Genomic DNA, 25,159 nt, shown 5'->3' with positions numbered 1-25,159 from the left:
TGGCCAATAATGATATAATGTGCTTTTGCTTCCAGGGATGGTAATTTTTAAAGAGCGTAATGTCTCACCCCAAGGGAATAGAGCACGAATGGTGGAAACAAAGGCATCACGTTAGACTGGCTAGAGGAGAAATTTGGGTTTGAAGGACTTCCCCAGGAATTATACCGTCTGGGCACTCCTCGCTTCCGCCTGGCACCTTGCTTCCCTGGATGATTTCTTTATGGGCCGCATGGACTTTGGACACTATAGCCCAGAAAAGAAGCTGTGCCCTAGGCCATGCTCACATCCTTGTGCCAAGATCACACAAAGGCCAGGCATTAGCCTTTGTCTGGTGCCACCTAGGGCTCCCAAGCCTTGGAGATTTACTGGCCTGAGAGGTAAGAAATCTCAGTTCTGAGCCTGGCTCTGCCATGGACTTGTATGATGACCTTGGGCTTAGGTCTTTCCATCTGTTCAGTGGGGGTGGTGACCCCTGCCCTCGCTGCAGATGTGAGCCTGTTTCATGAATTCTAAAGCTCTGTGCCTGAGCAAGGAGTTGTTGATATTAGTTCAGTTGGGGAAGGGGCACAAGAGGGAGCTGAGGACATGTGCCCAGTAGGCCTCTGCTGGGCGTCAAGGGAGGAGCTGGAGTCTGAAACCCAGGACACATGGTCTGCGCCCCAGCCTCTGGGAGTGGGTAAGGCTGGCCCCTGAGTGGGCCTCCTGCCTTTTCCAGAGTTAGAAGTGGAGTCTCTGGAGTTGTGAGGATTAGATGAGACTCATAAAGCCTGTAAAACAGTGCCTAACACACCGTAAGTGCTTTCTGAGTATTTGCCACTATTATTAAGGAAGTAGTGCCAAAAAGTACTCTTGGACATATTATAGCATATTCCACTCTATGATGGATAACTAATTAGTTAATCTCCAACTGTTGCATATTTAGGTTGCTTCCAATTTTTAACTATTAAAAATAATCTTGCAGTGCACAGCTTTGTAGCTAAAAATTCTGTATACATCTGTGATGGTTTCCTAAGGCTAGCGTGTTAGAAATGGAATTGCTGATTCAAAGGGCCTACAGACTTTTTAGGCTTTCACTATCTAAGTGCCCCTTGCCTTGTATTAGTACTCCTACCAGCAGATTGTTTGAGAGTCCCCTTCTAAAAAAGGAAAAAATTGCTTAGAGAGAAGAGAGGGTCTTTATTAGCTGGGATTGTATTTCATTGTGAATAGCAGAAAGGCCTAAGCAACAGTGGCTTAAACAGAATAGAAATGTATTTCCTTGTCATGTAATAGAAATTCAAAGTCAGAGAATCCAAGGCAGGAAAGCTTTACCCTCCATCTTCCTCAGTACTGGCTTCTACCTCATAATCCAGTATGGCTGCCCCAGTTTCAGTCATCACATCAGCATTCCAGGCAACAGGAAGAAGCAAAGAATGATATGCAACATTTCCACCTACATCTCACTGGCCAAAATTTAATAACATGGATATATCTAACTGCAAGGGAGGCTGAGAAATACAGTCTATTCCAGATGACCAGGGACTATTTCAGGGGCTCTAGTACCAAGGAAGAAGAACAGATTTGGGGCAACAACTAGTTGTCTTTGCCATGAGCTTTGCTCAGACAGAGAGCAGCACAAATGAGTCCATGGAAACCGGAGTGAATAAAGTATCGTCCGGGCACTACCCACAGCAGATGAACTAGACCATTCCAGAGCCAGGACATAGGCACAGATTATTTTTGCAAAGGATGCAGAAGAAGGAGGTTAATTTCTGGGACCAAGCTCTGGGCAATGGCATTGAGACTCCACGGAGAGGCCACTTCTCTATCTTCTGTGTCTGTCTCCTCTTTCCCTCAGATGTGGGGGGTGGTTTTTGACTGCCCTTCTTGGCTTCCCCCCAGCTGACTTGTCCCCCTGCTCACCTGTCCCCGCGCTCACCTGCCTACGTGATCCCCACAGGGCTGGCTCCTCATGGACCCCGTTAGCTTAGAGCTGGGCACCGAGAACTTGTGCAGATGGCTCGTGAGCCTGCTCAGCAAAGAACCAGAATGGCTGAGCGCCAAGGTCAAGTTCTTCCTCCCCAACACGGAGCTGGGCTCTGGGAACCAGGCCCCAGACACCACACAGAGGATCCTCTTGCAACTCAGCAAACTGCACACCCAGGGTCAGGCCACCTGGCAGGCGTTCATCCACTGTGTGTGCATGGAGCTGGACGTGCCGCTGCACCTGGAAGTGCTGCTGCTGAGCACTTGGGGCCATGGAGACGGTAAGAGTGGCCGTGAGAGGTACAGTGCCACCAGCCAGCCCTGGGGCATGGGGACCCAGAGAGGCCCAGGCGAGGCCAGGACCTGTCCGGCTCAGAGGTCGCGTAGCCAAGCCAGGAACAAAATTCCATGTTTCTGCGTACCTCCCAGAGCAAACGCCCTAATGCCACCAAATCTTCCGGGGACCTGGGGGACTCCTCCTTCCACCTTGCACCACCCCAGTTGCCCAGAAAGGCAGGATGCACAGAGAGAAAGGACCAGGTGACTTCTTCCTGCCAGGAAATTCCAAATAACCCATAATGATCAAGAGGTTTCTTTTTGCAATGCAGTCAGAAACAGTCAGAGGGAGAGCCCTCTGATTGCCACTTCTGGGCAGGCTGCTTGAACTCTGTTCTGTCCAGTGAACATTTCTTGGGCTCTTTCTGTTTACACAGCACTGTGGGGAAGAACAGAACACTGAGGGGTGGTGGTGTTCTTGGAGAGAAAGTGAGAACTCACTCAAGAACTCTGCAAGGCAGGCGGGAGTTGCTCAGCGTACACACACATGGTACACACGTGTGTGCATGTACACAAGTGTGCAGAAACACATGGGCCTGCACACGCATGACTGTATGTGCACAAACCTTTAGATATACACACATTTCTGCTCCCAACTGCCTTCAAGTCTCACCACCAGCTGTGCCCTCCACGGATCACTGATTTCTCCCTTGCTGGGAACCCACCCTGAGGGATGAGCCCTGAGCCAGACATGCGGCCAGAGCTGGTCCCAGGGCATCCTGGCACATCCCCATAGCATATTATCTCCTTCCCTCTCCCAGACTTCCCCAGTCGGCTGGAAGTTGGCGAGGAAAGCCCACCAGGCTCTCAGCTCCACCCTGGTAAGGCCTGGGATTGGGGAGTGGGGGTGGGGGGTGGAGGGTGAGGGTGGGAGGGAGCATGCGAAGTCCTCACCTCAAACCCAGAGCTGGCTGATGGGGGCTGGTCACAGCCGCTCCCTGTAGACCAGCCTCCTCATCCTTGGACCCATTTGTAGACTTCCTATGCCCCTCATCATGGCTCCCAGCCTCACCTGGCCTGTCATGATACGTATGTGTTCCCAGGGGTCTAACCTGGAGCCTCCTGGGAGAGTCAGAAGTTATCGGCCCTTGACCACTGCCAGAATCCCCTGTCTGGTTTCACTAGGGGAAGCCCGTTCTCACTTCCCTGTCCCCAAGCCTCAGAGCCTCATGCTTCAGCCCCACAGACTCAGGACCCTCACCATTCAGACACCTGCAGGGCTGACATTGACCTACAGACTGCCCTCCACACCCAGGGAGCCTCTGCCTGATTTTCTGATGGAGTGCAGAGAGGTCAGCGATCAAATGATCCACCTCCCTGATTCATGGCCCACACTCTATTCAGAACCAACCTACCTTCCTTCCTCCCTCCCTCCCTTCCCTTTTCTTTCTTTCTTCCTTCCTTTCTTTCTTCCTTCCTTCCTTCCTTTCTTTCTTTCTTTCTTTCTTTCTTCCTTCCTTCCTTCCTTCCTTCCTTTCTTTCTTCTTTTTCTCTTCCTTTCTTTCCCTCTCTTTTTCTTTCTCTTCCTCCCTCCCTCCTTTCTTTCTCTTTCTTTCCTTTCCTTTCTTTTTCTTTCTTTCTTTCTTTCTTTCTCTTTCTTTTTCTTTCTTTCTTTCTTTCTTTTTCTTTCTTTCTTTCTTTCTTTCTTTCTTTCTCTCTCTCTCTCTCTCTCTCTCTCTCTCTCTCTCTTTCTCTTTCTTTCTTTCCCTCTCTCTCTCTCTCTCTTTCTTTCTTTCTTTCTACCTGTGGTAAATTACATAGCATCAGATTTACCATCTTAACCATTTTTAAGTGTACAGTTCAGTGTATTAAATACACTTACATTGTTGTGCAACCGTCACCACCATCTGTCTCCATAATTCCTTTCATCTTGTAAAACTGAAACCCTACCTGTTAAACAATAACTCCCCAATCATCCCTCCCTCAGCCCCTGGTAACCGTCATTTACTTTCTGTCTCTATGACTAACTACTCTAAGTACGTTGTGTAAGGGGAAATCAACCAATATTTGTCCTTTTTGACTGGCTTATTTCACTTAACATAATGTCCTCAAGGTTCATCCATGTTGTAGCATGTGTCAAAATTTCTTCCTTTTTAAGGCTAATATTCCAGTGTATGTATAAATCACATTTTCCTTATCCATTCCTTATGTGGACTCTTGGGTTGTTTCCCATTTTAGCTGCTCTGAGTAATGCTGCTGTGAACATGTGTAAACAAATATCTCTTCAAGGCCCTGCTTCAATTCTTTTGAGTATGTATCCAGGACCCAGGGTCATATGGCAACTCTAGTTTTAATTTTTTGAGATAACTCCACAGTGTTTTCCACAGAAGCTGCACCATTTTACATTCCTACCAATAGTGCACAAGGACTCCAATTTCTCCACATCCTCACCCAAAATAGTTCCCATCCTAATGGGTGTAAGATGGTATCGTACTGTAGTTTGTTTTTTAAAATTGATTTTATTAATTAAATTAATTAATTAATTAATTTAATTGGCTGCATTGGGTCTTCATTGCCGCGCATGGGCTTTCTCTAATTATGGTGAGCAGGGGGTGGGGGCTTCTCTTGTTGAGGAGCACAGGCTCTAGGTTCACAGGCTCAATAGTGTGGCTCACGGGCTCTAGAGCACAGGCTCAGTAGTTGTGGCACCTGGGCTTAGCTGCTCCACAGCATGTGGGATCTTCCCAGACCAGGGATCGAACCCATGTCCCCTGCATTGGCAGGCAGACTCTTAACACTGCACCACCAGGGAAGTCCCTCTATTTATTCTTTTGATGTCTGTGCCTTTGGTGTCATCTCCAAGAAATCATTGCCAAAACCAGTGTCACAGCTTTCATCTTATGTTTGCTTCTGAGAGTTTTATTGTTTTAGGTCTTACATGTAGGTCATTGATCCATTTTGAGTTAGTTTTTGTATATGGTGTTAGGTAAGTGTCCAACTTTATTCTTTTGCGTGTGGATATCCAGTTTTCCCAGCACCATTTGTTCAAAAGACTGTTCTTTCCCTCGTTGAATGGTCTTGGCACCCTTGTCAAAAATCACTTGACCATATATGTGAGGGTTTATTTCTGGGCTGTCTGTTCTATTCCGTTGCTCTTTATGTCTGTCTCTATGCCAATACCACACTGTTTCTGATTACTGTAGTTTTGTAAGTTTTGAAATCAGGAAGTGTGAATCCTCCAGTTTTGTTCTTTTTCAGAATTGTTTTGACGATTTGGGGTCCCTGGAGATTCCACATGAATTTTAGAATGGGCTTTTCTATTTCTGCAAAAAAAAAAAAAAAAAAGGCATTGGGATTGCAGTGGGGGTTGCGTTGAATCTATAGATCACTTTGGATAATATTGAAATTTTCAGCATTAGTACGTCTTTCAATCCATGAACGTGTGTTTCATTTATTTATATCTTCTTTCATTTCTTTCAGCAACATTCTGTAGTTTTTATTGTGCAGATCTTTCACCTCCTTGGTTAAAATTAATTCCTAAGTATTTTATTCTTTTTGAAACTATTGTAAATGGAATTGTTTTGGTAATTTTCTTTTCAGATTATTCATTGTTCATGTATAGAAATGTAACCGACTTTTGTGTGTTGACTTTATATCCAGCTCCTTTGCTGAATTCATTTATTCTAACAGCTTTTTTTGTGGTTGTCTTCAGGGTTTTCTACATATAAAATCCTATCATCTGCAAACAGAGATCATTTTACTTCTCTTTTCCACTTTAGATGCCTTTTATTTCTTTTTCTGGCCTAATTGATCTGGCTAGAACTGCCAGTTCTGTGTTGAATAGAAATGGTGAATGCAGGCATCCTTGCCTTGTTCCTGATCTTAGAGAAAAAGCTTTTAGTCTTTCAACATTGAGTATGATGTTTGCTGTGGTTCCAGAAACTTTATTTCTATAGAAGTATTGGCTTTTTACTTATAGCTGTGCACGGCAATAACATCAACAGACTGTAACAGAAAACATCCATCCTGTAATCCTAGCTTCCCAACACATCAAAACCATTTGATACATGGTCCTTCTGTCCCTTATTACTGAGATGACATAATTGTCACCTGGCTGTGACCAGGTCTGGTTGATGTTTAGCTAGTGAGTTCCTTATTAGTAGAAGACTTGTTAAAATATTGAAATACAAGGGAATTCCCTAACGTTTCAGCAGTTAGGACTCCGTGCTCTCACTGCTAAGGGCCCAGGTTCAATCCCTGGCTGGGGAACGAAGATCCTGCACACCACACGGTGCAGCCAAAAAAAAAAAAAAAAATATATATATATATATATATATATATATATATATGTATATACACACACACACATACACATATATACATATATATGAGTTATTTAGAACTATATATTTAGAGCTATATATTTAACTCTCTGTATGTAGAGTATATAGAGTATATATATATATGTATATATATATATACTCATACACTGATTCCAGCCCCTCTCCGGGACCCCTGGGTTTCCCTGCAAACCAGCAACTAAAAATTTAACACCTGGCAGGGCAAGGGGTCTGCTCCAGGGGCCATTCTGATTGATCACTAGTGCCTGGCTGTAGGAGTGTCCTGCTTTACATCTTAAAATTCTTCCGTAGTCCTCTTTCTTTCTTCCTCCTCTCCTTTCTGTCTCCCCTTCCTTCTTGTTCTCATTCTTCCTTTCCCAACCTCTTCAGAAAGGTATTAAAGCGACTCTTGAAAATCCATGCAACCAGATAAGACCTCATGAAACTAGTAAGAGAAGTGAGGAAATGTGGAAGATGTGAAATAAGGCAGATAAAACACACCGACACAGGTGGGAGGGCACAGGTTTGACCAAACCTGGTGGAAGCTCTACTTTTCCAACCAGTAGTGCCCATGACAGAGCTGGGTCCTTTCCAGGCCATTTAGTGCTTAAGGCTGTTGGCTGTGGGCCCTGTGCCTTGTGTTCTGGGCTGGGAGATCCCCAGGCCCAGAGCCTCCAGCCCACTCACTTGGGCCTGGGACCACTCTGCAAACAGAAGCTGATATCGATGCAGCCTTTGCCTGCATATCCTGAGTGTGGATGTACTTGTCTGGCTACTGCCTGTCTGTGGAATGGAGCTCCCTGAAGGTGCTGGATACCTCCTCATCCCAGACCCCCAATCCTCACCCCTTACTCCTTCCTTCATTCTTTCCAGGCCTCAAGCGGCCTCATCAGAGCTGTGGGTCCTCACCTCGCCCAAAGCAGTGCAGGAAGCAGCAGCAAGGTGGGTACCAAGGTGGGGAGGGACCCAAACATTGGGTTGGATTGCCTTGGGGCAAGGACACAGATCCTGGACTCTGTCCCCTGATGACAGGCTTCCGTCGGAGGCCCCCTGACTCTTGTCTTCCAAGCTCCCAGGAGGGAAGGAGAGGAGGTCCTGGGTGGGCAGAGGAGAGGGCAGCATCTGGCAAGGAAGCACCTCACCCAGTGGGCCACAGCAGGGCTTCTCCAGAGATGGCTCAGCCGAAGGAGCTCAAAGCATCCCAGCAGGTCGTAGCTTCATCATACAGGCTTTTCCAGGGATACTCCCACGTCCTCAGGGTTGAGGGAGCTCCAGAGATGTGACCAGCATGACTCAGAACTGGGCTCTCATTGGCCAGTTTAAGGCTGAGCTGGTTACCAAGGCAGTAGCCTTGGGGGCCCCTGGGGAGATATGGGGGCTGCTGAGGACCAGTCAGGCCAGGATAGAAACGTCTCTCATTCTCCACCAGTTGCCCCACCACCTGGGAAACCCAACCCCACTGGGCATAACCAGAGAATTCACAGCTGGTTGGAGGATTCACATCTGTATAAAATAGGACACTATGTCAGCTGCCTCACCCCCAGCGGGGGTCTCCACTGTCCCCAGCAGTGGCCCTGGGCCCTCCCCTGGGCCCCCCAAGATCTCCCAAATGACCCAGCAATTAAAGTCAACACCCAGCACTGCAGGTATTGACTATTGACCGGCTTTCACAGCTCTGATTGGTCAGTGCCTGGGCCCACAGGATGTTAGTGCTCATTCCGGGCATCACAGAACTGGAATGTTGAGGAGGGGTGGGGGGCCTCAGGCAGGTTACTCCGTTATCACAGAAAAGGTTGTTCCAATAAGATACTGCAGAGGACGTGCCCCCTTTCCTCTCCCCCATCTTATTGAAAACTTTATACCACTTACGTTGTTGCGAAACAAATAGAACTGTGGTCCACGCATTCTCATTCATACTTTCCTATGCGAATGGCTGCCAGATCCTGTGCTTCTGTAGAACCAATTAATTCTAGGAATTTGGGTGGCACAAGAGTACACAGGTGCCCTCGTGCCACCCCCCGCCCCCATACACACATAGCCGAGGGTACAGGCTCCAAACAACCTGATACTGGGATGAGGGGAGCCGGGGGCAGGGAGGCCTCCCGCCCTCATGCAGTCTCCCTGTCCCCTGCAGAGTTGGCCAGCAGGTACCTGCAGCTGCTGAGGACTTCCGCCCAGCAGCGCTATGTGGACAGGACTCCTGGGCCGGGGCAGCCACTCGCCTTCCACCAAGCCTACGTCCCTCCAATCTTGCAGTGGAGCCGGGCCTCGGCGCCCTTCGACAGTCAGGAGGGGGTCATTACAGGGGACCCCAAGGCAGAAGATGGTGCCGATGTGAACATTCGGGACCTCTTCAATACCAAGGCCAACAAGGGCCCAAGAGTGACGGTGCTTCTGGGGAAGGCGGGCATGGGCAAGACCACGCTGGCCCACCGGCTCTGCCAGAAGTGGGCTGATGGTCAGCTGGACCACTTCCAGGCCCTGTTCTTTTTCGAATTCCGCCAACTCAACCTGATCACGAGTTTCTTGACGCTGCCCCAGCTCCTTTTTGATCTGTACCTGAGGCCCGAGGCCAGCCCGGAGGCTGTCTTCCAGTACCTGGAGGAGAATGCTAATGGAATCCTGCTGATCTTTGATGGGCTGGACGAGGTCCTGTACCCCTGCTCCAGCAAGGAGACTGAAAGTCCTGAGGACCCAGCATCAGCCCTCACCCTCTTCTCCCGCCTCTGCCATGGGACCCTTCTGCCTGGCTGCTGGGTAATGACCACCTCCCGTCCAGGGAAGCTGCCCGCCTGCTTGCCCACCGAGGCGGCCACGGTCCACATGTGGGGCTTTGATGGACCACGGGTGGAGGAGTATGTGAACCGCTTCTTCAGCGACCAACCGTCCCAGCAGGCGGCCCTAGCAGAGTTGCGGGCAGACAGACATCTCTGGAGCATGTGCGCGGTGCCCGCTCTGTGCCGAGTCGCCTGCCTCTGCCTCCACCGTCTGCTCCCAGGCAGCTCTCCGGGCCAGTCTGCGGCCCTCCTGCCCACCATGACTCAGAACTACATGCAAATGGTGCTTACCCTCAGCCCCCGAGGGTTCCGGCCCGCCGAGTCTCTGCTGGGTCTCGGGGAGGTGGCCCTGAGGGGCCTGGAGACAGGGAAGGTCATCTTCTCTTCAGGAGACATCCCTCCACCCACGATGGCCTTCGGGGCAGCCCTCGGCCTGCTGACCTCCTTCTGTGTGTGCACGGGACCTGGGCACCAGGAGACAGGCTATGCCTTCACCCATCTCAGCCTGCAGGAGTTTTTGGCTGCTCTGCACCTGATGGCCAGCCCCCAGGTGGACAAAGATGCACTCACCCAACGTGTCACCCTCACTTCGCGCTGGGTGCAGCGGACCAAAGCTAGACTGGGCCTCTCAGACCACCTTCCCACCTTTCTGGCCGGCCTGGCATCCCGTGCCTGCCGCCCCTCCCTCTGCCTCCTGGCCCAGCGGGATGAGGCGTGGGTGGGTGCCAAGCAGGCAGCAGTTGTGCAGGCACTGAGGAAGCTGGCCACCCGCAGGCTCACGGGACCAAAGGTCGTGGAGCTGTGTCACTGTGTGTGTGAGACGCAGGAGCCTGAGCTGGCCGGCTTCACGGCCCACAGCCTCCCCCATCAACTGCCCTTCCACAACTTCCTGCTGACCTACGCCGACCTGGCTGCCCTGACCAACGTCCTAGGGCACAGGGATGCCCCCATCCACCTGGATTTTGAGGGCTGCCCCCTGGAGCCCCGCTGCCCTGAGGCCCTGGCAGGCTGTGGGCAGGTCGAGAATCTCAGGTGGGAATAAAGACAGGGGAGCCCTGGGGAGGACCTGGGGACATCCCTGGGAGAGAACTGGACTTTTCGGAGAGTGGAGGCCAGCCAGTCTGGCAGACCCCTGCTGAGGGAGATTGAGGAGGAATCTTGAATATCAGAACAGATGGGCCCCTCCTTACTGCCCCCTAGCCTGTGACACAGTGGGGAAGCTCCGTGCCTCGCCAGGAACTCTGGGGTCCAGTTAGAGCTCCTCTAGTCATGGTTTCTGGAATCAGCCTTTCCCTCTCTTTCTCTCACGCCCGGGCTGGAATATCTGATCCAGGCTGTGCTGCTAGAGCTTCTTTGCTTTGGACAGGTTATTTAACCTCTCAGTCTGAGTTTCTTTATCCCTAAAATGAATCAGTAATAATACCTAGTTCACAGGGTTGTTGTGAGAATGGGATGAAATAATGCATGAAAAACACGTCTTAGCGCAGTTCCTGGCACATAGTAAAGGCTCAGTGTGTGCAGTAGCTAGAGAAAAGTTTAGGCTGCAATAACAAAGACTCCCTCCCCCGCAAATACAGAGGATTAAATAACTTAGTGTGTGTGTGTGTGTGTGTGTGTGTGTGTGTGTGTGTATGTGTGTGTGTGTGTTTGTTTCACTCTCATGGAAGACTCAGAGGGAAGTGGTCCAGGTCAGTGGGATGGCTCCAGTCCACATGGTCATGCAGGGACCCAGGGCCCTTCCGTGGTTGCCCCATCATCTCCTTGGGCATCATGATCTGCATGGTCAAAGCTGGGTCACAGACACATCTGTGCTCTGGCTTGGGGGAAAGTAAAGAGAGAACATGGGTTAGACATGCCCAATGTGTTAAAGCTCAGGCCTGGAAATAGGGCACATCCTCTCCACTCACATTCCAGTGGTGACAACATAGTCGGAGTCGTGTGGTCACACTGAGCTGCAGAGGAGGCTTAGAAACACCACCTCCGGCTGGGAAACCATGTGTCCCAGTTATAGATACAGTGGAGAATGGGTTTTGGTGGACAATTAGCAGCATCTGCCATGGTATGTATTTATTGCTACTATAACAATTACAACGACGACGACTACTAGATTGCCATTTCTGGATTCAATTCCATTTCTCAGAGGAGGGGGTGGATGATGACCTCTAAGCCTTGCCCACCGTTAATCTTCTGCCACTTTGCCTCTTCCTGTGGCAGCTTTAAGAGCAGGAAGTGTGGGGATGCCTTTGCTGAAGCTCTCTCCAGGAGCTTGCCAACAATGGGGAGCCTGAAGAAGCTGGGGTGAGTCAGGGCTTGAAACCAAGATGGATCCTCAGCCGGGGATGCTTGGAACTCTCCTCCCTCCCCTTGACCCTACGCAGGGCAGATTCCTGGCTCACCCCCTTTCTCCTCCCACCATCTTTGCTTACCCTGTAGGTTAGCAGGAAGTAAGATCACTGCTCGAGGCATCACCCACCTGGTGCAGGCTTTGCCCCTCTGTCCACAGCTGGAAGAGGTCAGGTGAGTGATCTCCAGGAGGGCTCGCTGGCTGAGGGGAGGATTCACTGCCAAGGTCCCAGGGCCCCTCTTGGGCCTGGACTGGGTCCTGTATATTCCATAAGGGTCTGGCCACTACTTTTTCTGTGAGACCCAGAGAGGGGAGGCATCAGTCCAAGAACTGGGTGGGACTGGATCCAAAAACAAGGCTAGAGAAATGCTAATATTTTGGGACATCTTGAAGGAGCTTGAGTTTTGAGGGTCCCTCCCCTCTTTCTGTGACCCTGAGAGAAGGGATGGCATTGTGTAGGCAGGTTCCACACACATACCTTCATATTCATGCACATCTGTGCACACACACTTGTACTTGCCTGCTCACTTAAGTATATGCCCCACGTACATACGCATGTGCAGCCCACACATGCCTGCACACTTAGATCCACATACACGTCTCAGCACATACGAATATACTCCTGCCCTAGGTCTGTGATGAGTGGCCTGAGAAGGGTGGGGCCAAGGACCCTCCTCAGCAGCTCCCTGGCAGGACCACTACCTAATATGGCACCTTTATGAGATTTAGAAAAGACACTCTTCCATCCAGGCAGATGCAGCCCGGCACTAGGGTGCACAGCTCTTTGAGTGGAGCATGAGCTGGGCCAGAGCTCTGCTCTGTCCCCTGTGCTGGGTGTCTTTGTTCATGATCCCTCTGGGTGATGGGGGAAAAGATTAAGGTCACTCTCAATAATTAAGAAAGAAAAGCAAGCGTCAACAAGTTCACTATTTCTGATCCTTTGTCCTGACCGAGTGATTACACACAGAGGCATCCTTATACACTTCAGCGCTTTTGTCCCTTTAGCCAGGAACCCAGGCAGGGCTGTTTGTGGACCCCCTTTGACAGGTGGGGAATGTGAGGTCAGAAAGGAAAGTGCTTGTCTTAGGGCTCTGGGTGAATCAGGGCCAGAGATGAGGCTGGAAGCAGCTCCTCCTGCATCCCGGTCTGCTCATCACCTGTGAGCCAAGAGGCCCTGCTGAACTCAGGCTTCAGGCACGTCCCAGACAGAAGCCAGAGAGCAGGGTACTGGATCCCCTCATCCCACCTCATGAGGCCTTCACAGTCCACACCTGGATCCCTTGGGCCACCAGGCAGAAACTCACGCAGAGGGACTGAACAGGGACAGAAGTGAGGCCATCAGAGGGCCTTTCCTCCTAGCTGGGCCTGCTGGATACCATGAACTTCTTGTGTCTTCTGCATGAGGATGGCCATGCCTGCCACCTGCCAACTGGAGGTCCCAAGTCTCCCAACCCCAGGGCTGAGGGACTGGGCCTCGTTCTCCCTGCAGCTTTCAGGACAACCATCTCAAGGACTGGGAGGCGCTGAACATTGTGGAGGTACTCCCTCACCTGCCACAGCTCAAGAAACTTGAGTAAGCAGTCTTTCCACCACCCCTGCCTGTGTCACCTCCCCATCTCCCTTGGAGAGCAGAGAGTCTGGGATTGATGGGATGGGGGATTCACTCCTGACATCTTTGCCACAATTATGCAGCCTGAGCCTCAGCAGTGTCTCCGTGTCAACCCTACTCTCCTTGACAAAGGTGGCTGTCACGTGCCCTACCGTCAGGATGCTGAAAGTCAGGTGAGCAGAAGGCGTGGGATCCTGGCCTTCAGGGTCTTGAGAGAAGGGGGGAGAAAGTGGGGATGGGAAAAGGAGGAGGCCGCTGGTCTAAAAGACCTACGTGTGCATGCATAAGTCTGTTTTACTCACATCGGTATCTCCAGAGCCTAGCTCAGGCCTGGCACCTCATAGTCAACAAATGGTTAATGAATGGAAAGGTAAATGGATAGATGGATGGATGGGTGGGTGGGTGGGTGGGTGGATGGATGGATGGGTGGTTGAATGGATGAGAGAATGAATCAACAAATTTAGGAACAATAGAGTGGAAGGAATCCTGAGGTGTGTGTCGCTCTCCATGGTGCTGAACTAGCCAGTTTGGACCACGGGGTAGATGATGTGTCATGCCGCTTAATCCTAAAACACTGTGGCTCCTATTAAAAAAAAAAAAAAAAAAAACTCTGAGCATCCCTAATTTTCATTATTTCTCTATCAAAAAAATGTTTTTTTCTGACTTTTTAAAACACTCAGGATTCTTCTAGCAACGACGTAGTTACAATTTTACATGTCTGAGTTTGAGCGCTTTTGCCAGTTCTGTTATTTCTGTGTTAATTACAAAATCAGTTTTTTCTGGATGTTTGGGGCAGCACGGGATACACAGGTAAGGGGTGGTGTACTGGTTTCACGGCTCATTGTCTGACCCTGCAGGGAGGCGGACCTCATCTTCCTTCTCTCTCCACACACAGAGATGGCTGCAGAGCTACAAAGGTAAGAAGCTAGGGATGGGGTGGGTTTGGGCTTCTTCTGAGAAGCAGTCTGGGCATAGGTAGTTGTGGGGGAAAGTGGCAAAAAGAGCTTAGGAAGGGATGGAATGCAGGGTTTTTTCTTGCTACTGCTCCCCTGAGAAATGACTTACTTGTCAGAGTTGGCCAAGGACTTAGCTTCCTCTAGCGTCTCTGGACCACATCCAGCTCCTGTGATGATCGGGCACCCTCAGAGGTCTCAGAGTGAATCAGACCCTTAGGGCATGAAGATGCTGTGACACTGGTATTACTATGCAGGGAAAACTCTTCCGGTTAAAAAAGGAGGAAGGCAATTATGGTACGAACATCTTAGACTTGTTCTGAGAATTAAGGGAATTAACACATTTAAAGTGCTTAGAATATAACCATTATTTTATAATAATTTTAAATGGAGTATGATCTATAAAAATACTGAACTGCAGTGTGTATACCTGCAACTAATATTATATTGTAAGTCAACTACTCTTCAATAAAAAATGATGCTCAAAAAAAAAAATAAAGTGTTTAGAACACTGCTGGCATCCAGTTACCATTCAGATGCTGGCTGTTGCAGCCAAGCATGGATTCCAGCTTGGCCAGTCCTGGTTGGGCAGAAATAGGGAAGTTGCCTTCCCATTAAAGAACTTTCTGTGTTTCCCTCATACTGCTCTCTGTGAGACTCAGAGACAGATGAAGTTGTATGTCCTCATGCAAATCCTTTTCCTGCTGTGAGCCTCAATTTCCTCACCTGTACAAAGATCTGGGAGGACAAGTGTCTTTTTATTTTTTTTTTATTGTTTTAATTTTTTTTGGCCGCACTGCTTGCCATGCGGGATCTTAGTTCCCTGACCAGAGATTGAAGCCATGTCCCCTGCAGTGGAAGCATGGAGTCTTAACCACTGGACTGCCAGGGAAGTCCTTGGACCAATGTATTTTTACCCTCTGACTGTGTGGAGCTATGATGTCCAATATGGTAGCTACTAGCCCGTTTGGCTATTTAATTTCATGTTAATTAAAATTAAGTAAAATGAACATTTCAGTTCATCAGCCACTTTAGCCACATTTCAAGTGCTCAATGGCCATGGGTGGCTAGTGGTTCCCATGGTGGATGGCACAGGTAGACACCCTGTCCATCATCGCAGAAAGTCCTTTTGGACAGCGCTGATCTAGAAGTCTATGAAAACCCATGATGTTCCAGCTTCCCTGCAGACTCCAGGCCTCCCCTGGCCCAGTTGGAGAGAACACCTGGAGGTGCTGTGGTTTCCCACAGCCTGCACCCACATACAGTCCATGATCCCGGGCTTCCGAACCACAGATGGTACATCTACAAATGGAGACTGTGGCATCTTAGACAGTAGCAGCTTCTTTTTACTAAGCTTGAATTTTGTGCCTACTCTGGGCACGTGACCATGCGTCATCTCATTTAATCTTTTAATCACTCTACTTGTTGGATGTTGTCATCCCATTTTAGGAAAGAGAAAATAGGGGCTCAGATGCATGAAGTGACTTGCTATACATGGCAGAGCCAGAAGTTGAATAAAGGTCCCAATTGACCTCAAACCTTTGTTCCTGCTGCTTTGCTCCATAGCATCTTTAGTACCTGCAAGCAATCATCTTTGTTACTTGTTCACTGTGGGTCATGCTATAGGGTCTTCAGTTCCTAGAAACCAAGGGAAGAGGTTTGGTCCATCAGGCCCTGGACTCCTGAGCCCAGGCCAATGTTGGATTTGTTCTTGCCAGAGACTCAGACCTACAGGGAAATGCCAACCAGAGCAAAGAGACTCAGAGGAGAAGCCTGGCACTCAGGTACCTCAGTGGGATCCATTACCTTGAAGGGAGGGATATGATATGAGGGGAGGCATGGCAGGGGCAGGGAGGATAAAGGGAAGAGCAGATGTGGGGCAGGGAGAGGACGTGAGTAACCCACCCTGGCTTGAACAAGGAGCATTTGTCATAACAGCATCAACAATAGCTGTAATTTAACAGGCCCTTGCTTTGTGCTTGGCACTGTAGTATTTTATATCCATTACCTCATTATAATTCTTTTGAAAACCCTGCAAAGTACACATTATTAGTCCCATTTGATAGAGGAGAAAACTGAGTCTCAGGTTAGGTGTCTTGTCCAAGGTCACCCAGCTACTGAAAAACAGGGCCAAGATTAGACCTAGGTCTGCTGGCCTCCTGGCTCCGCCAGCTCCTGGCAGTCTCACTCAGAGCTACAGGAGGCATAGTGTAGCTTCTGACCTTGAGCCTCTCTGCACCTCCCTCCACCACAGCCTCCAGAAGTGTCAGCTCAGGGCCCATGATGTGGAGGTGCTCATAGCCCAGCTCCGGGATGGTCCGTACCTGGATGAAGTGGAGTGAGTATCATGGGAAGCGCCGGGACAGGAGATGGAAGGGGAGGGCAGGGCAGCGTAGGAAAGTCCTCAGCTTTAGGTGGATGGTGTGGGGAAGGGCATGCCGCTTCGTTAAGAATTGAGGGGCATCAGATCATCGTAACAGCTCCCATTATTTAGCACCTGTCCTGTACCAGGTGCTTTTACTTACATCCTCTCATTTAATCTTTATAGCTCTATGATGTAAGTACTGTTCCTGTGTGTATTTTATAGTGGAGGAAATTAAGCCACAGAAAGGTCAATTAGCTCAGGCTCACAAAGCTAGGAAGAGTCTAGGCCAGGGTTCAGGCTCAGACAGTCTGGTTCCTGGCCTCTTCCTCATCCTCATCGAGATCTGCAAAGCAGAAACCTCATCACATGTAGGTCTTACCTCCCAAATCACAGCCCTCAGGGTCCCCTCACCCTGTTTCCCTCCCAGGGTAGCATGAGATGACCTTCTCTTTTTGGGTGGAGAAATTCCCATGATGTCCAGCTCCTGAGCCTTTGAGAGTGGGGCTTGGGGATTAGTGGAGGTCCTGTCATATCACCAGGAAGAGACCTCTGCCAGGATCATCCCAGCAAATCAAATGGGCCTGAAGGTGGGGTAATGGGATGCCATCATGTATTTTGAGTGGCCCTACCCTACGGTGAGATGGACAGGGTGAGGGCTGCCTTGATGACCAAAGCTTGATCCTTGACCTTGTTCAGTTGGGAGAACCAAGACAGGATTAAAGGTGGTTTTTACCAAACTCACATACTTCCATGCACCTTGCCACCACCAAGCCTGTCCCTCCCCCAGTGTTCTCACCTGTAGATGGGCCCCATCACCCTCCTGGTTACACAGACCAGACACCTCTCAGCTCCCTTGCCCTCCTGCTATAGCCAATCCATCCTGAGTCAACCAACCCCCTATATAGTTCTCCGAACTGTTCTCTTGCAGACTTCCCTGGCAGTCCAGTGGTTAAGATTTTGCAGTTCCACTGGAGGGGGCACAGGTTCGATCCCTGGTCAGGGAACTAACACCCCACATGGTCTGGGACTAAGATCCTACATGCTGTGTGGCACTGCCAGCAAAAAAAAAAAAAAAAGTTATCTTTTCTCCATCCTCTTCATCCACCTCCTTAGGCCAGACCACTCTCGTCTTTCACTTGGAAACCTCCTGACTGGGTTCCCTGCTTCCATCCTGGCCACCTCTACCTGGCAGTGAGCTGCCTTTTACTGCGGCCTGCCCCCTTTCCCACTGCTCAGGATAAGTCCAAATCCTACAATCCTGTGTGATCCAGAACCCTGCCGCCAACCCCACAAACCCCATCTGACCCCACCCTCCCACTTAATCTTTAATCGAGACACACTGGCTCTTTGTCAGGTCCTCTAATGTGCTATGCCACAGGGTCCCTGACTGTGCTGTTCCTACTGCCAAGGAATACCCTTCCCCATCTCTCTCGCCCCCCTTACCTATGGAACTCCTCGTTTTTACAGAAAGTAGCTCAAACATCAGGGAAGCCTTTTCCTGGTCCCCAGACTGGATCAGATTTCCCTATAAGCATGACATTCATCACAGGAAGTAATTACATAGGTGGCAGCATAAAGACACAGTTGAGGATGGGGCCTTGAAGTCAGGCTGCCTGAGTTCAGATCCCAGGTCCAACTTTGAGCACATGTTTTAACCACTCTGTACTTCAGTTTACTCATCAGTAAAATGAGGATAACAATAATGCCTCCTTCATAGGGTTGTTATGAGAATTGAATATCCAGTAATTGTAAAAGCATCTAGGACAGTGCCAGGCATATAGTATTCGGTCTTTCAATGTTCATTATAACTGAGTCTCGTTCGTTGGAGTGATGCTTTGACTGTGTGAATGCTGAGGGTTGAGGGGCAGCACAGGACATCAGACCCCTCTGTCTCAGCCTCTCAGGGAACCAGCTGGAAGATGAAGGCTGTCAACTGATGGCCGAGGCTGCTCCCCAGCTGCACATCACCAGGAAGCTGGAGTGAGTTGCCCACGCCACTGTTGGGTGCCAGGGGGGCCCAGGAGAGCCCCAGCTGATCCCTGCCACGCCTGGTCCCCATGCCCACAGTCACCAGAAATAGTGCTGCTCCAACAACCAGCCCTGCTTTCTCCCAGCTCCAGCGTGGTTGGAGTGGTGTCACCCTGCCTTGCCTCTGCCTCTGACATGAGCCACTTCACTCTAGTTATTAAAACCCCGTGTACATGTAGAACGTGTTCACTGTACATCAGTAGCTTGTACTCCAATTTGTCCTGACAGCAGCCCTGGGATGGGCAGCATTGCACTGGGGCAGCTTCAGGGTATTGGGTGGATGGGTGCTGGGGTGTTGGGTTGGGATGTTGGAGTGGGAAGTGGTATGGTAGGGTGGGGATATGGTTTTGGGGTGAAGGGGTGGGTTGTTGGGGGTGGTGGGATGGAAAGAAAGGGCAGTAGGCAGTTGGGTGTGCTGTGGTGCTGCATGGGATGGGGTAGGGGTGCTGTTTGGGCGGGATATGTTGGGGGTCTTAGCATCGAGTGTGAGTTGGGGTGGGGGAGTGTTGAGGTTAACAGTGGTTTGGATTCTTGGCTTTGGATTTAGATCCTGGCTCTGTCACTCAGTAGCTTTGTGACCCTGGGAAAGTAACTTAATATCTCTTGGCCTCAGTTTCCCCATTGGTAAAATGGGATTTAAGTGGTAGTTATTTTTCAGGCCAGAAAACTGAGGATCAGAGAAGCAAAAACAGCGCGTCAGCTCTTACTGCTCCAGCTGGAGAGCTTTATTCTCTGTGTGGGGCAGGAGGTCATATGCCTCACGGCTCAGCCTTTGAGACCCCCCTGGTTAAGGACCCAGGACGTTCCAAGAGTGACAGCCAGCCAGCTGCTGAGCCAGGAGGAGGGGGCCGGAGCTGTCTGGGGCTGGGGACTCCAGCCGCCTGCTGATGGCTGTCTCCCTCCTCCTCTCCGCAGCCTCAGTGACAACGGGCTTTCTGTGTCTGGGGTGTACTCTGTGCTGAGAGCAGTGAGCACGTGCCGGACCCTGGCAGAGCTACACATCAGGTAGGAACTCCCAGTGGACCACCATCACCCACTCCCACTCCAGCGTGGAGCTCTTGGGCTCTCTGGGCATTCGCTCTAAGTCCTTGGAATTCTTTCCAGCCCCAGGCCTTTGGGACCTGTAAGTACCCCCCGCTCCAGGCCCCTTTACAGCCAGACACCTGTTCCCAGCTGCTCGGGTGTTGGCCGCTCACAGCTTATACCTCCTCTGGAGAAATGCCATGGGCTGATAAGAGCTAGTGATGCCTGGGAGAGATCACCCCACCTCATCCTCCCAAACAGAAGTGGCCAGTGACAGAGGTAGAGGTATAGCTCTCCAGCCCCCTTGCCTCAGGTGGGACAAACTTTTAGTGCTATTCATGTTGCTGAGTCCAAAGGAGACGAGGTATTGAGGCAAGGTATTTCCGACTTTATTTGGAGAGCCAGCAGATGGAGAAGATGGCAGACTAATATCTCAAAATAACCATCTCATTGGGGTTTGGATGCCAGTTTCTTTTATAGAACAGAGAGGGGGAAGAGATGAAGAAGTAAAGTACAAAGGCCATAAGTTTTGCAAATGTCCCCTGGAATGGCCAGCCTTGAGGAGGGGATGTGTTAGTTTCTTCTTTCTTGCAGCCCTCCACAGGAGGACAGGGTCAGGATGCTTCCCTGAACAAAGGCACTTTGGTTTAACATTCAGATAGAGGGGCAGGGTTCCCCGAGGTAGGCCATTATATATAGACAGTATCCTTTTAGTGAACAAAAGCAGCAGAAAGCAAAGGTTAAAGTAAAAAAAAAAAAAACAGATCCAACCTGTAGTCGGCTTTGGCTCTCCCCTGTTTCATTCACGCTCCCTGTGGGATCAGGCCGAGGACCTGCCCTGTTCTGCTTTCCTCCCTCCCTTACTGGTTTCTCCTGAGATGATGCCCTCAGTACATCATGTACACAGTGACCAAGAGACTCCGCTTCTGAGGGAACCTGATCTAAGACAGGGCCCAACCTTATTTCTGTAAGTCTCCGTATTCAGTCTGGGTAACTGAGAACAGATACTAATTAATGTCAACACAGTCCCCACCCATAGGGGCTCTCAGCTGAGTCGGATGGTCCCTGCTTTAAATACCCCTCAAAGGAGGAACAAGGGACCAGATCCACCCACAAGGTGGTATCAGGGGCCTTAGTTCGCTGTATATAATGATTCGGTAAAGGCCCCTAGAGTGTTCCAAGTGACACTCTGTTTACTTCTAGGAATTTATAATGAAGAAATCACCGTGATTGTGCAAACACTTTGACCTGCGTGGATATTCACCTCAGTATTGGTTCTAATAGGAAAAAAAATGAAAATAACTTGAATTTTTAACAATAGGATATTAGTGATATTAGTTAAATAAACTGAGTTGCCTCCAGAGAGAAGAACTGATGAAACTATGATACAGCTGCAGCTTTAGCCTGGAGGGGTGACTCTGACATATGAAGTAAACAAAAAAATTTTAACTCATCAGGGGGAATTCCCTGGCAGTCCAGGGCTGACGACTCGGTGCTTTCACTGCCGTGACCTGGGTTCAATTCCTGGTCGGGAAGCTAAGATCCCACGAGCCACGTGGTCTAGCCAAAAAGAAAAAAAAATTAATTCATTGTTTTTGTAATGAAGCGTTTCAGTCAAACTGAAAGGTAGGGAGAATGGTGTAATGAACACCCCAGCACCCACCAATAATTCTCAACATCATGTAACCCTTGCAGCATCTGTCCTTTGAAATATTAATTTTTAAAAGGGAATCTGTAAATTTAATCCCATTTGGTAAGAAAGAAAAAGAAAGAATATTAACTGCATTAAGAAAACAAAGGACTTGACCCACCTACTCCACATGTTATCATCAGTGGTCATTGATATGTGAAGAGACTGGGGCTGATTTTTCTTTATTTTCTTCTTCTTTCACTGTATTTTCTACCTTCTCCAGAGAGTAGTGTAACTTGCGTAATGGGAAATATATGAGTAACATTCAGTTGGAAAGGCGTGGTTAGGCATGCTCAGGACTCAGTGCCCTTCCCGACCTGGCAGTGGCCTCCCCACGCAGGGGTGGGTACCCCCAGGCGAGGGTGCTCCTGGCACCGGAGCAACAGGAAGGAGGGGGAGGGGTTTCACCCTGCGGCAAACAGAGAGAATGCAGAAGTGAAGTTTCCTTTCAAAGACATACCAGGAAATGAGGGCTGATACCTTTGTGAAATGTCTGCAGTAGAAACACTTCAGGCCCCCAGGAAGCTCAGAAAACATCAGGGCAAAGTCAGGGGAGGTGCTTCAGCTAGAGGGAGGGGGATGGCACCTTTGACAGCCCTGGAGGCCGGGCTAGACATATGACACAGCAGCGCCTGGGACCCCCACAAGCCTCCTGCCTCCTCCCTCCCCTCTTCTCTCTGCAGCCTGCTGCACAAAACTGTGGTCCTCACGTTTGCCCCAGAGCCGGAGGAACAGGAGGGCATCCAGAAAAGGTAGGGCCCTGACACCATCCTGGCTCAGTGCTCGGCCACGACCATCCCCTCCTTGACCTCCACAGCTGGACAGTGTAACTCAACGGCTGGGGGACCTTGACAGATTCACGAAGGTGCAGGAAACCAGCAGGCTTGGCTGGGGATGTAGCCGTAAAGGAGAGGCTCAAAGGACAAACTGCCTCCCCATTTCCCAAATGGTACCTGAAGAGAGCCCTGGGATACCAGATGCAGACGGCGGACGGGGGCAGGGATGGAGTAGCCAGAGAGCTACACGTGGGAGAATGAGGCCCTTCAGCCTAAACCCAGAGGACCGCCTGGCCTGTAGCTCTGATTTTGGTCAGAACTTCTGGCTCCCTTTGGCACAAGGACCCTTTAGAGGGTGTTTGCCTCCTGCAGCGTTCCTTCCTGGATTGCCCCAGCCCAGCACGTGGGCAGAGACTCAGCATTTTGGTCCTCAGTGCTCACCTACAATCTGTTCTGTAGGGTCTGAGCTTTTGAAGGCTTGCTTGCAGCGGAGGCTGACAGCTTTGAAGGCACGGATGGTGATGAAATTAACGACACTAAGGAGCCAAGGTTAATTGAGTACTTACTATGCACCAAGCAGCAAACTGAGGCAATTCACTTATGTTCTCCCAGTACCAGGCCAAGTGATTTGTCCCAGGTCACACAGCCAGGAAGCCGAGAAGCCCAACTGGAACCAAGACCTGACTGTGCGCAGGCCTCATATAGGGATTGAATGGTGGGGAGTGAGGCTGAGGATGGAGTGTGAGACAGTGGATGAGGTGTTTGCTCAGCGTGGCCTTGGTGTGTGTCCCTCCAGGGCTGCGTTTCCCGACAGCCTTACGTTCCAGATGCCCTCTGAGCCGCCTCTGCTCCCCCCAAGGATCAGGTACTGTGATGGCCTGTGGGCCCCGAGCGTGGTTCCAGCCCCTCCCTTCCTGGGCACAGAGCCTGTCCCCAGGTCCCCAGCACCAAGTGCTCCCCAGAGGACACGACCTGTTGTCATGGCCTGGTTTTCCTGCCTCCCACCTCCCCTGCCCAGCCTACGCCAGATGGGGCTCACCAGGCAGCCCCTCAGTCACCTTCCCTGCCCAGGGTCCCCACCCCCCTCAGCTCCCCCGACCTCCAGTAGCTGAGGGGTTGTGGGAACTCTGGCCAGAGAGAATGGGGAGCACGCAGCCCCTTCTTTTCTGATCCTGGGGCCTAGGCTCAGCCCCTGCAAGGCTCCCATCACCATTCTTCCAGCCTTCTCTCTGATTCTGTGTCCATCTTAATCCCTCTCCCTGTCTGTCCTCCTCTGCACTCACTCTCTCTCAATCTCTGTCACTGTCTCCTTCCCTCCCTCTCTTATCTCTGTCTCTCTCCATCCTGGTCTGCCTCTCTCTGGGTCTGTGACGCTCTCTGGCTCTTCTCTGCCTGTGTGACATCTTATGTGTGCTGCGTCATTCCCTCTTTGTCTGCCTGGGCGCCCGATACATCCTAGTCCCCTTTCTGCAAGCCTCTCTGCCTGTGTGTCTGGGGGTGGTGGCGGGCTGCTCTTGCCTCTGTTGAGCGGGGCAGGCGCTGCAGGGCTGTGATTCTACCCTCCTCAGGCTGATGCACTGTGCTCTGCAAGCCCAGCACCTAGAGCAGCTCTGCAAAGCCCTGGAAGGAAGTTGCTGCCTCGGTCATCTTGAGTGAGTGGCTGCTGGAAGGAAGGCGGGTGGGTGGCACCCATCAGTTCGTGGTTACTGTGTTGCGTTTCATTTTGTTTTTTAAGATTTAGATCATCTGTTCTTTCCCTGCTGCAATTAGGATCCTTTTAGAGAAGCTGGTGAAAGTTGTGACTCTTCCCCCGACAATACAGGTTCCCCCATATTTGACACTCTCTGAAGCCCAACCCTGATCCCTCAGGGATCACAAACCTGAGGATAAGAACCCTGGGGGAGGGACCTCCCTGGCGGTCCAGTGGTTAAGACTCCACGCTTCCAGTGCAGGGGGCGTGGGTTCAATCCCTGGTGGGGAAACTAAGATCCCACATCCACATGCTGCGCAGCCAAAAACTTGTAAGAAAAGGAAAGTAAGAAAGAACCCTGGGGGAGACCCCAGCTGACCCAGTGCCACGTGCTGAGACCCAGCCTGGCAGCCCAGGACCCTACCCCAGTTTCAGGAGAATCTGAGGGGCTGAGGGATTGGAGTGGAGAGGCGAGCTCCTGCCGTCTCCACCCCCACCCTCCACTGACCTGTCCTCTCCCCTTGCTCCTCTCAGCTTATCAGGCAATGCCCTGGGGGACAAAGGTGTGGCCCTGCTGGCTCAGCTGCTCCCAGGGCTGGGCACTCTGCGGTCCTTGAAGTGAGTAGCCCTCTGGGCAAAGCCTCTGAGGTGTGATCTCTTCTGGATGAGGGGATGTGTGTGGGAAGGGGGGATGGTAATGAAGGGGTGGGGGGGTGGGTATTCTGTGTCCCATCTCAGTCCCCCCGGGGTTATCGGAAAGATTACATTAGACGATGCACGTCAACCACCCGGTCCAGCCCCTGACACGTGGCAACTGCTCAGGACGGGGTAGTTTCTGCTGTGATTCTCACTAAAATAGACACTGGGCTCTGTGTGGCTCAGCGATCCAGCTTCTGAGTTAAGGTTTCATTTCCACACCTGTCTCCTTGTCTGTGCACAGGCTCTCTGGGAGGCCCGTGCAGGCATGGCTGGGAAGTATTACCTGATTAACATAACAGCTGGCAGCCATTCTGGCTCTGGGGGGCAGGGAGGAGCTGTTTGACGGGGGCCCTGGCCAGGTAGGACAGGAGGGTTTGGACTAGAGAAGATACCCATGCAGGGTTGCTGGGGAGACTTGAGAGCCCTGAGCACCCGGCAGAGAGTGGGGAGATGTTCACTATGGGAGTGACGCCTGCAAGGAGGCCAGGAACTCCCCAGACTTTGCCAGCAGCCAACCAGAGTTTCTAGGCCCTTAAAGTTCCCTGTGTTCCTGCTCACATGCCCCCTCCTCCTCCCTGGCTCTTCTGGGCCCAAGGGAGAGACTCCCTGGCCGTAAGAACTTGG

General features: G+C 50.7%; 1 protein-coding gene across 1 annotated transcript in view; it reads left to right on the top strand.

The window, feature by feature from the left end:
• NLRC5 (NLR family CARD domain containing 5) overlaps positions 1-25,159 on the top strand; it is a 68,280-nt gene that overhangs the window by 10,226 nt on the left and 32,895 nt on the right. Inside the window, exons 3-20 of the mRNA XM_057712168.1 lie at positions 36-377; positions 1,940-2,246; positions 3,063-3,122; positions 7,455-7,523; positions 8,716-10,390; positions 11,573-11,656; positions 11,792-11,875; positions 13,192-13,275; positions 13,395-13,484; positions 14,169-14,228; positions 15,983-16,048; positions 16,519-16,602; positions 18,526-18,609; positions 19,573-19,662; positions 22,054-22,122; positions 22,943-23,011; positions 23,715-23,798; positions 24,371-24,454. Of these exons, the coding sequence (XP_057568151.1) occupies positions 1,952-2,246; positions 3,063-3,122; positions 7,455-7,523; positions 8,716-10,390; positions 11,573-11,656; positions 11,792-11,875; positions 13,192-13,275; positions 13,395-13,484; positions 14,169-14,228; positions 15,983-16,048; positions 16,519-16,602; positions 18,526-18,609; positions 19,573-19,662; positions 22,054-22,122; positions 22,943-23,011; positions 23,715-23,798; positions 24,371-24,454 (3,131 nt within the window). The 5' untranslated portion in view covers positions 36-377; positions 1,940-1,951. The remainder of the gene's footprint in view (positions 1-35; positions 378-1,939; positions 2,247-3,062; positions 3,123-7,454; positions 7,524-8,715; positions 10,391-11,572; positions 11,657-11,791; positions 11,876-13,191; positions 13,276-13,394; positions 13,485-14,168; positions 14,229-15,982; positions 16,049-16,518; positions 16,603-18,525; positions 18,610-19,572; positions 19,663-22,053; positions 22,123-22,942; positions 23,012-23,714; positions 23,799-24,370; positions 24,455-25,159) is intronic.

The sequence above is a fragment of the Hippopotamus amphibius genome, chromosome 16 (assembly GCF_030028045.1).
Source record: "Hippopotamus amphibius kiboko isolate mHipAmp2 chromosome 16, mHipAmp2.hap2, whole genome shotgun sequence".
NCBI classification, from domain to species: domain Eukaryota; kingdom Metazoa; phylum Chordata; class Mammalia; order Artiodactyla; family Hippopotamidae; genus Hippopotamus; species Hippopotamus amphibius.
Note: the sequence above shows the minus strand (reverse complement) of the source record. Positions and strands in the feature narration are given on the sequence as shown.